Genomic DNA, 12,127 nt, shown 5'->3' with positions numbered 1-12,127 from the left:
CTGGCATGTGCCCTGTTAGGGGAAGGGAACAAATCTGTAGCGGGGAGGGAGGGAGAGCAGACGCTACACAATGAGGGCTAGACCCGTTCATAAGCAGCAAGGCCTCGAACTGTGCCAAGGGAAGCAATCCGGTGCCGGGTTTTGCTAGCTCTTGACTGCAGGCCCCCGTTCGGGAGGAGCCGAGTTTTGTGGGTGGCTCCGGGAGGCAAGGCAGCTCCCCGCCCCTCAGCTGGGAGTCTAGAGAGCTGGGGGAAGGAAACTTCAGAGCGGAGCGAGCGGCTGAGCGAGGAGCAGCCCGCCGGGATGGGCACGGGGTAGCAGCTCTGCCGGCATCTGCGCTTCCTTTCCCAGTGGCAGGCTGCCCGTGCAATCCCCCCCTCTGGCCCCACCATGTAGGGAAGCCTCCTTGCACGCCGCGGATTCCTCCCCTCCACCCCTGCCATTGCATCGCGCAGTGTCAGAGCAGAGGGGCTGCTGCGAGGGACCATGCTGAGCGCTCCAGCGCCCGGGCTGCTGCCGCTGCTCCTGGGGCTGGGGCTGCTGTGCCGGGGGGGCGCCGGGCAGTACTCCAGCGACCTGTGCAACTGGAAGGGGAGGTAAGGACCGAGCCACCCCCTCCTGCCCCGCCAGCCGTGTGGGGAGAGGAGGAGGAGCCCGAGCGGGACATGTCCCGAGCCCCAGCGGGGCATGTCCTGAGCTCCGGGGGAAGGAGACAGTCAGCGCTGCCGTGTCCCCCCCCCCCCGGATTTGGATTAAATTCTGAAAGCGCTTTCGTTCAGTTTCTCCGTTTGTTCCGGGGCAGCTCAGTGTCCAGCCTAGCCATGCAATGTGCTGCTCGTCTTTAACATTCCGGCATGGGAGGGAGGGAGAGGGGCTCTTTGCGGGATGTCTGCCCCGCTTTTTAAATCTGGTTGAAATCGTCACAATTTGGCAGCCCCGACCATAGCAGATTTAACCCAGAGGATGGATCTGTTCCATCTGTGGCAGGATTTCACCCTTTCACCGTCTCCCCCCTCCTCCCCTCCCCTCGCGTGGCTGAAGGAGAGAAAAGAGACAACTTGATTTTGAACAGTGTCTTTCCTTTTAATGAGATCCCCCTCGGCTCCCCGTCCGAATAATTTTTCATTCCTACTGTGTCGATAGAATGCCTCTGCCTCTCTGCAGTTGTTTAAGAGCTACGAGGCCAAGGGTTACGTTTTCGGGCTTGATTCTCCTTTCCTTGCCTCAGTTTTGCCCCGTGTCACTTTATGATTTCAGTGGACCGATTCCTTATTTACACTATTTCTAGGGGGAGGGGGTCCTCCTTTCGGATCCTCACCCCCACCCCCCATCTCTCTGCCATTCAATATCTGTGTCTTGTCAGCCGTTTAATATTGAAACGAAAAGGCACGAAGGTCTTGATCAGATATGGTGAGGTGGAGCTATAAAATGGATTTACGTGTCCCCAGTCACTTTCTCAGTGCCTCTCTCCATAGTCTTGTGTGAAATTTTACGGAGTAGAGGCCCCGATCCTTCTTCCATTGACATCAATGAAAGTTTTGTCCCTGATGGAGGAGGAAGGAGTTGGCCCAGATTTCTGTGTTTATGTGGAATTTGGATTTGGTTGTAGCAAAAATCTTTCCCCTCTTTTGGTCTGTTTTTTGGAGGCGGGATAGAGAGAAGGGGGTTGATTAACATTCCAGGAGTAACTATCAGCATTACCAAAGACTTGCCAGGGGGAGATGTGGCCAGTAGAAATACCCTTCCCATGCCTGCTAAGGCTGCCTCCCCCACAACACCTTCCGCATCTGTGCAACCTAACACCGAAATAACCTGTTTTGTAACTCATGTCTGGTGACCTCCTACACTTGGCATTAACTTTGTCCTAATGTAATACACCTGCAAGTCCTTTTTGTGGTGAAAGTTGACTGTGTATGTATACTATCTTTGTCCTATTTATACCATACACACACAGAGAGAGGTAATTAAGGAATTGTCTGGCTCAGATATTTTGTTTTAATTGTTGGTGGTTACCTTGTTTATTTTTCATGTTTATTTCAAAGCACCTGGATAGTTTGTAATAGGATAAAGATTTTTAGGCCCAATTCTCCACCTACTTTGGTGGAAATCAGGAATATTTCTGCTAAAGTCAATAGAGTTACACTGGTGTAAGTGAGAGGAGAATCAGGCACTTTGTGTGTTCCCATTAACATTTTACCTAGCTTCATTCAGATTTCACCCCCTATGGAACTCACTGCTTCACCACACTGATATATAAAGCTATTCGGCCAGATTCTGCTCTTAATTACACTGGTGGAGTAACTTCAATGCAGTAGCTCTGGATTACACCAAAATCATTTAAGGCAAATTGTAGACAATTGTTCTTTGGCTGCCATAACTATTCTAATCACCCTAGTTGTGAAACCTCTTGAACGCTCAAAGTGTTTGGCTCCTAAACTTTAATCCTCTGTAATAACTTTAATGTGTCTTCATGGTTTTCAACATCGTCTACTGTTTATAATCTAAAAAATCTCTCATTTATATTCACAGTCAAAAATGTTGCTAAATTAAGTACACATGTATATTTGGTTTTTGGTTTGGCTAAACCTGTTTTTAATGGGGTACCAACGTAACACAGTTAACGTAATACTATATGTGTTTGTTTAATCTGAATTGATTAAAATAAGAGTTTAGTTTAACTTGAAATGGAAAGATGTTTTGGAATGGAGATTGTTCAAAGCAGAGAAATATAGATTTATTACGCTATGTACTCTTAGTCCAGATTATTCTGTACAATCTGAAAGATGCATACAGTTGGCAACTATTTATGAACTTCTAGTGACTCGTGGCAATTGGTAAAATGTTGAACTATAAATACAGTTGGGGATGTGTGTGTTTGCAATGTACAACTGACACGGGACAAAGCCTACAGTTCAATTTCAGTAGCAAATTCCTAGCAATCTGCTTTTCATACATAGCTCCATGGATCTATAGTTTGGGGGCAGAGACTGTCATCTTTACTCCACCACCCTGAGCGTTTCAGCTTTGCATAAATGAGGCCTAGAACATGGATGGCAATGTCATCTGTGTATACACACAAATCCAGTTTGGATTTTTTAGGGCTCTTGCCCTCCTCCTCCTATCTGAGCTGGTGACCCTCCCACTGACAAGGCAGGGTTGGACATGACTCTGTCCTGAGCCACTCCGTTTTTTGACTGCCAGCCAAAGGGGATAGTTGAGAGAAATGTGAGTCATTCTTTGCTACAGAGAGTTTGGAGCTGAATTGGTGACCTGGGCTTGGAATTTCCCATTGTCACCGGTCAACCCCATTTTTGCTTATTAAGGAAATGACACATCCTTGGTGATCCTTTCAGTTGCACAAGAGCAGAAGGGCTGACTTCTTAAAAATAGGTGGAACTGCCCATATTGAGCAGCTTATGTGTCACTACTATATCCAAAATGTAAATTAATTTGGAGCTCAGGATGAGACAAAGGCAATTGCATATAGATTCAAGCTGACCTCTTAGACCTTCTGAAAAGAGGTAGTGACCTTGTGACTGATACCCCTCAATTATCATCTAATTGTCACTTTATGGGTACTGTTTGTGTGTCATCCACTCTATCCATAAAAATGATTTTGCTTCTTAAGAATAAATAGATACGAAACTAACTTTTTTTTAGACAGGGCAATCAAATCCCATGCTTAAAGGCACAAGCTATTTGCTCCCTGGGGTCAGGAAGGAATTCTTTGTTTAAAGTATAGCATTTTGCAATCAATTAGTTGTCTTTATAGCTGTCTGTCTACATTAGCAATTTATAAGGTGCCTATCATCTTTGTGTCTAAGTGCCATTGGAGGTTCAGTCTTGTTCTTACAGACTAGTTATAGGATATTGCCAGATGCAGGTAAGCAGACCTGATGTGTCAAGGCATTTTTCCAGTTGGTGAGATTACACACTTAATGTTTTGGACACCCATCCATTAATGAAAATTGCCTGGTCCATATAACTTAGGCATCTTTGAAAATCTCAGCCATGATTTCTTTCAGTGTCTCAGATTTGCCAGGGAAAGTTTGTCATAATATATGATTTGATTACTTACACCAGGGGTTGGCAACCTCTGGCATGCGGCTCGCCAAGGTAAGCAACTGGTGGGCCGGGCCACTTTATTTACCTGCTGCGTCAGCAGGTTCGGCGGACTGCAGCTCCCACTGACAGTGGTTCACCGTCCCAGACCAATGGGGGTGGCTGGAAGCAGCGTGGGTGAGGGATGTGCTGGATGCGGCTCTCCACAACCCCCATTGGCCTCGGACGGTGAACCGTGGCCAGTGGGAACCACAATTGGCTGAACCTGCCGATGTGGCAAGTAAACAAACTGGCCCGGCCCGCCAAGGTGCTTACCCTGGTGAGCCGTGTGCCAGAGATTGCTGACCTCTGACGTACACTGCAGGTGTCTTTAGCAAGGTCTTGCACAGTCTTAAAAGGCCTAATGGAGAACCCCAAGCCCCTGAGGAAATTAGAAACCACACCATGATGTGGTCCAATCAGAATTCATAATTTTGTTTATTCTAAAGATGTCCCATTTTCTTTGAGTGAAAAGTGCTGCTTTGACTCCACTGAAACCTACCCAGTGTAGCCTTTAACTCCGACTGTGGGCTTGTCTACGCGAACATTTAGTTTTTGACAAGCTGGGGTGTAAATCTACCCCACACTAACCTGCTGTGCTTTAAGTGTCTGCATGAAGCCTGCAGCTGCCCACTAACAGTTCCCTAGCGTGCTTTGATCTACTCCCATTTCAAAGCGGGGTATTTCAAAGCGCACTAGGGAACAATTAGTGTGCTGCAGCATGCTTCGCAGATGCAATGTATGGCAGGGTTATGTGAGGTCCATTTTTACATCTTGGCTTGCCACTAAATAAGTGTTTGTTTAGACAGACCCTAGGAGTAAAGACACCTCCGTCCAGTCCAGTTCTTCCATGCACTGGCTGTGTGACCTTGGGCAAGTAACATTGCCTCTCTGGGCATCTGTTTACCCATCTGTAAAATGGGGATAATGTTGCTTTCTCCCATTTTAAAAAGTGCTTTGAGAGCTACAGGGGCTCCTGTAGAGCTAAGTGCTCCTATTACAGACATCTTTCCCACAGCTGTGGTGGACACATTCTCTTATAAACATCGCCTGTTGCATTGTCATATATAATTGGTTTCACAAAGGGCAGTAATGGATCTTTCAAGACATGCAGTTATATGGCCCTTTGAGACTTCAGGAAGGCTAAACATCAGGCAGACAAGTGCAGTGGCTCAACATATGTCTCTTGGGATTTGTAGGAGGAAGTATTGTTTATTAGGACCTACTCCTAGAAAACAAACAGTGCAAGTGGAGGGGGGGAATGCCTTATTCATCAACACAACCATAAAACAACTGACCTCTTGCTGTGTCATATATTTAAAAAATAAAAACCTCAAGTTAACTTAAAAATAGCTTTTATGGCCTCTGCATTATGTTCCTGTGGGACAGTTTATTACTTGGTACTGAGAAGTAAAAATGAAATTGAACAAACTTTCAGTATGGTGATAGATGGCAGTATTATAAAAGTTCCATTTCATTTGGACTAGGTCTTTAATATTCTGCAGGTTTACCTCAAGTTTTGAAATCTGCTCAATTTCTGAGTCCTCCATTATAATAGAGCTTGATGTACACAGCAGGTACCTGTACATAAGAACGGCCATACTGGGTCAGACCAGTGGTCCATCTAGCCCAGCATCCTGTCTTCCAACAATGGCCAATGCTAGGTGCTTTAGGGCAGACAGTCCCACTCACTGTATCTGTCTAACAGCATCACTTTGTTGCATGTGGGATATAATTGGCTACATGTAAGAATTTTGGAATCCATTTTCTTTCATTTGAACAATAGCATGAATGTGTATATATATTTTTGCCATGCAAAAATTCACAGTCTCAATATTGGGATCACCTACAGCAGAGCAGCAGTTTTCTTGTGTTTGAGCTCCCTTTTCTGCCCCTTCACCTTTCCCCATATGTTTTAACAATATCCTTCTAGGGTGAAATTCACTCCGGTGCAGAGGACCAGCACAAGTCCTATGCATCACCTAAGTCTTAGTTTCTGGGTTTATTTGATATCTCTGTGATGCATAAGCCTTCTGCCCAAAAGACCAACTTCTTCCATTCTGGTTTTGGCTGAGTGTCATCGCACAAAACCAGTATTGAAAAATTGATTTTTGTGGACAAGATGTAAATAGGCAGTCAATATGAGATATCCCATTGAAACTTCTGTTCCTTGATTATGTCAAGTACTACCGTGTGTCTGAGGGCAAGAGAATAAAGGTCAGGAACTGGTCACTCTCCCCCATCCTTTGTGCTCTTGATGTGGCTTTCAAGATTATTCAAAAGCACATGTTTGCAGACAGTATTATTAAAACTGAGTTTTTCTGAGCTTCCTTGTGTAACCTCTATCAAGTGGGTTACATTGACACTAACAATAATGAGTCACATCAACAGTAAATGCAAACCATATGTTGGTTTGTTTTTTTCCTTTTTTATACATGGCTTCTCGTAACTTGTCTAAATGCTGACTGAGTTTAAATCCAGCATCGTTTGTTCTGTACCTAAATATACCGAAGAAGTGGGGAAGAGGGAGATGTGTGTTGGAGATGTGTTGAGAGACCAGAAATTCATGTCCATGATTATGCCATGTTAAAATGAGTTCTGTGTCTGACTCTGCCACAGACTTCTTGTGTGACTTTGGACAAGTCTCTGTGCCTCAGCTTACGCATCTATAAAATGGAGATGTTGTGAGGCTTAATTATTTAATATTTCTAAAATACTCGAGATTCTCTCGTGGAATGTGCTTCAGAAATTAACTTTTTTTAAGGCTTCCAAGGAGGAAACTCTACAGGGAAGCTGAAGCTCTTAAACTTTATTTTTCAATACCAGATCTCCACTATAATGTTTCATGATCTTGCTTATTCAGAATCGTTCACTGTATTTTTCTGCCTACACAGTACTGCCTTAGAATAAACATTGTTAAACACTGGTGTTGGTTTTTGTTCTTAAATCTCACTGCCAAACTTTTAATTATTTCTGTTAGAGGAGAACCTTGGGGCCCCAGCTGAGATCAGGGGCCCACTGTGATTATAGGCTGCTTAGCACAGAGGGAGAGGCAGTTTCTGAGCACAGGAGGGGAAACACAGGCACAGAGTTGAAGTGACTTGCCCATATCTGTATGGCATGTTAGTGACAGGGCTGGGACTAGAACCCACATTTTCTGATTACCCATCCAGAGCTTTTCCCACTAGACCACACGCTTCCTTAGCAACCATTTTGAATGCTGAAAAATTTGGAAATGTACTGCATATTGTGGGCCATATCTTACAAACCTTTAGTTCTCACATGTGTACGGGTTTTCAGGATTGTGTACTATATCCAGTAATACCAGGTGACTATAAATCAGTAACATAGGGTAGATATCTTTTACAGCTGTCCTTAGTTTAGGCCTCATTCAGGCAGTTGAGGTTCCTCAGATCAGACAGTTTAGGCTTTGCCTACTCCCAGGCAAGTGAGATACTAGTCTGCTATTTACCTTTCACTGGAAATTAACTCTAGTTCTCCTTTTTGTGCCACCGTTTGTCTACCCTCTTTCCGATGTCACTAGATTCTGCTGCAGTTCTTGTTGTGGGGTGTTTTGCATAGGCAATGGAAAAAGTTAAGGTTTAATTCTGAATTCATTTTGAATTGTGATTTAACTTCTTATGGATTTGTCTGGAGCTGTTTTAAAGCCCATCCCAAAATATCAACACATTTCACGGTCTTGATCTTGCAAGACGACCTCTGTCAACCATGACAATGGATAGTGCTATAAAGAGTTTTGCTGACTTACCTGTTTACCTGAGATTATGACCAATGTTTATAGTTCTCCTACTCATCTAATTTCCCTATTCTCTCTATCCCTAGTGGCTTAACTCATGAGTCTCACAAGAAGGATGTTGAACAGGTCTACCTCCGCTGTTCTGAAGGATCAATAAAATGGATGTATCCCACAGGAGCGCTCATAGTCAATCTGCGACCCAATACATTATCTGCCTCTTACAAACACTTGACTGTTTGCATAAAGCCTTTCAAGGACTCCTCAGGAGCAAATATTTATTTGGAAAAAACTGGAGAACTGAAACTATTGGTCCGAGATGGAGATCGCAGCCCCAATAAAGTGTATTGCTTTGGTTATGATCAAGGGGGCTTGTTTATTGAGGCTACCCCTCAGCAGGACATTAGCCGGAAAATTACAGGATTCCAATATGAATTGATAAACAAGGGGACGGCATCTGATTTGCACACAGTTTCTGGTGAGTTTTGAGCAGTTGGCTGCATTTTCATATACTGTGTTAGTTATATAACAGATGGTAAAGTTAATAAGTGGGAACACATCAAGGTCTGAATTTCGTGCACTTTTAGGGCATGCTAATAAATTCTTCTTTATGTAGAAGAATAGTTTTTGTGTGAAAGCTAGTAACATGGATTGAATTCCAAAGAACTGACCCAGAACAGCACGGAGTGACTGATTCTCCCCTCACATACCGTCTACACTATGGGCGCTGCAGTGGGACAGCTGTGGTGTTGCCACTGTAGCTGTAGTGTAGATGCTTCCTACAGTGACAGAAGTGGTTTTTCCATCCCTGTACTTAATCCATCTATCTGACTGGCTGGGTCGATGGAAGAATTCTGACCCAACTGCCTCTAAACTGGGGAGGAGGGTTAAGTCAGTTTAACATAATATTTGGGGGGTGTGAATTTTTCACACCCTGAGTGACATAACAAGGTTAATCTAAATTTTAAATGTAGCCCATGTTATAGTCGTAAACAAAGTCAATGAAGTTACACCCATTTAAAGCCAGCCTGAGTCAGAATCAGGCTCCAGGATTCTTGCTTAACACTATTTCCCAGCTTTTATTGTTTTAAAAGACCCCAGTGCTGCATGTTTTGAATAGTAAACATTTTAATTAGGAGAAATGCCTCGTTTTTGTTTTATTTTCTTTTTCTCTCTGCAGATACTCCTACTCTGCTGACCTAATTACGCTTTACAGAGACAGAAAGTGGGTGAGGTAATATCTTTTATTGGACCAACTTCTGTTGGTGAAAGAGACAAGTTTTCAAGCTTACACACAACACTGGAAGCTTATCTTGTTCACCAACAGAAGTTAGTCTACTAAATAAAAGATATTACCTCACCCATCTTGTCTCTCTAATATCCTAGGTTCAACTGGACTACAACAACACTACAAACAACTAATTACTTTTTTTTTTTTTTTTTTTTAAACAAGGGGAGTGGTACCCCTTCCTCAGTTGGAGCTGTACCTATTGTCTGTGTATTTGCAGGGAGTTAATCACAGTGAGTTGGTGGGGCACTTTAACACCTTTTATAATGCTGTTACAGGACAGGACTAGGAGTCAGTCCTGTATTTGTTGTCCACTGAGACCACTCATTGCAGCTCCCTGTCCTTCTAAAACCTATGAGATGAGATTTGCAGTGTACCCTGGAGGACACCAGATATAGGTTATTTTGTACTAAATGAGGGAGTAAGTTCCAAAGTTAAGACCTCCATGGGGAATAGCCTGCTGGTAGCTCCCTCTCTTTTAAACTGATCTCTACTATGGCAGTATCATAGGAGAAGACTGGTGTCTCTGAAGTAGTTAGGTCTCAAGTCACTTAGGGCTTTACGAGTTAAAACTCTCATCTTTAACTTACTCAACCCTGATAGCAATAGGCAGTCGGTACAGATTCTGAGGCACTGGTGTCATGTGCCCCCAGTGAAGGACACCACTTAACAAGTGGTGGCATAGCTGATGATCTTCCATTTTCTTATGCTACATATTTCTTAGATTGCATTTATAATTTATTTCTGCAGTGATTTTATGCCAAATAGGAAAAAACCCTCTAAGAAAAGATTCCTGCTTTCCTTTTGTGTGTAAATTCTTTCTATACTGTCAGGTAATTCTAGTATTTGTATGTCAGTTCACATATTGCATCTCTGAATACAGCTTTTAGTTTATGACTGTATTCATGATGTAGTGAATTGTTAGCTTAATGATATTGTAAGCTTACAGCTCATGCAACACCCATAATAACTGATAGGTGGCGCATTTGCCATTAAAACCAAAAAAGTTAATGCAATTTTATTAATGATGCTTTTATTTCATTATGCTACTTGTGCAATTTTATAGCTGGATGTCTAGGATTCATTGTGTCTACAGAGAATTATCTAGTGAGTCTTGATTGCTAAAAGTGGTACAAATGAAGTCACTTAAATATACACAGAGGAGTTGTTTCCATTAAGGTCACTTCTGCAAAGACGGGTATACTGAAAACAGCATATGTTAACTGCATAGTAAAATCCCCCTGTGGAAAACATTAACTCTAAATACTCTTTAAATCTGGTGTTGGAAAATTCTCAGATTCAGTGGTTTTCAGTCTTTATTGGGGGTGTGGGAAATGTAATCAAAGTTGTAGCAAATCACTCCATGCATTTTATGCTTTTTTTAAGCTAATTTTTCATGTATGCAGAGTTAGAACATGAACAATAATTGCCCTGATCCTGCCATTTACAATTCACTATCAGATTGCTGAATCTGTGTGAAGTCAGGCTTCCTGTGTGCGTAATAGTTCACCCACATATTGTAAACTGAAGAATCAGGACCAAATATACGAAATGTATAAACTTCTACATTTTTGGAGAATTAGCTATGTTAGTGCTATTAGTTCTTAATAAAAACATTTTGTTTGTTAAAATCTTGGAGATATTTAGGAATTCGGAGTTGATCTCATCTTGAGCTTTCCAGAAGCCAAACCGGTGACTGTATGCGATCATATTCTTTTCCTTTGATAAGGATATTAACAGTCACTTTTTCTAAGACTACTGCGTCTTTAATTTTGATAGCCACTGGTTGAATTCCAGTGCTGTTTTCCAGAACAATCTGATACGTATGTGTTTTAGGCCATGTCTACACTTAGGGCTAGTCTACACTTTTGGGGAAAATCTATCTTAGATACGCAACTTCAGCTATGTGAATAAAGTAGCTGAAGTCAAAGTATCTAAGATCGAATTACTCACCATCCTCACGGCGTGGGATCGATGTCCGCGGCTCCCCCTGTCGATTCCGCAACTCCATTCGGGTTGGTGGAGTTACGGAATTGATATAAACGTGTTCGGGGATCGATATCGCGTCTAGATGACACGCGATATATCGATCCCCGAGCAATCGATTGCTACCCGCCGATACGGCGGGTAGTGAAGACGTACCCTTACAAGCTTACAGTGGCACAGCTATACGATGGCTTGTGTAGCTGTGTTATGCCGATGGGAGAGAGCTCTTCCATTGACATAATAAAACCAGGTCAGCAAGCGGCAATAGCTTCTCCTGACGACATAGCACTGTGCACACAAGCGCTTATGCTGGTAAAACTAATGTCGCTCGAGGAGGGAGGGATGTTTTTCACACCCCGAGTGACAAAAGTTTTGCCGACAGAAGTGCTAGTGTAGACATGGCCTATGTGTGTGCATGTATTAGATGGGCCAATAAGTGTCTGCGTGATTTGGAAGAACTTTTTGGTGCTAATCCCATGACAAAATCTTCAGATCAAACTCAAGGGATCTTCAAGTTATATTTTAAATTATTGTTGTCTGATTTTGGAACCCCTAGCCCCTGGAGGCATTCTGCTCATATGTGTTCATCCTCTATGGCTCCTGCCAACAGTCAAATAAACCTGATTTAAATTCTGTGAATACCTATATGTCTGGTGGAGTTGCCAAATAAGTAGCTGCCTACACCTGTAATGGATCAATATGTCTTGAATATCTTGACAGATTCTGGACTAGCCATTTTTCTGTAGCTGATTCTGTTTTTCTATAAAATCATTGATTGAATGCTTGCTAATTGGACTGCAAACTTATCTCCAGTCAAACGGAAACCTAAGAAGCAATCAGTTGATTTCTCAACTACCATTTCTTCAGCTGAGAAAAAAGGCCCAACCAGAGCATTTACCTTACATAAATTGAGAGCCTGATCTGAGGGACTGTTTCTAGCTGAAGGGACTGTTTGTTACTTTGGCACATGCTTGGATTCTGATTGCGTGACTTTTGCA

General features: G+C 42.9%; 1 protein-coding gene across 1 annotated transcript in view; it reads left to right on the top strand.

The window, feature by feature from the left end:
* Positions 1 to 244: 244 nt before the first annotated feature.
* Positions 245 to 12,127, top strand: part of METRNL (meteorin like, glial cell differentiation regulator) — a 30,061-nt gene continuing 18,178 nt past the window's right edge. The window contains exons 1-2 of the mRNA XM_030534730.1: positions 245 to 596; positions 7,945 to 8,333. Coding sequence (XP_030390590.1) covers positions 487 to 596; positions 7,945 to 8,333 — 499 coding nt within the window. The 5' untranslated portion in view covers positions 245 to 486. The remainder of the gene's footprint in view (positions 597 to 7,944; positions 8,334 to 12,127) is intronic.

This window comes from Gopherus evgoodei, chromosome 15 (assembly GCF_007399415.2).
Source record: "Gopherus evgoodei ecotype Sinaloan lineage chromosome 15, rGopEvg1_v1.p, whole genome shotgun sequence".
NCBI lineage: Eukaryota > Metazoa > Chordata > Testudines > Testudinidae > Gopherus > Gopherus evgoodei.
The sequence above is the reverse complement of the archived record's forward strand: the minus strand, read 5'-3'. Positions and strand labels throughout refer to the sequence as shown.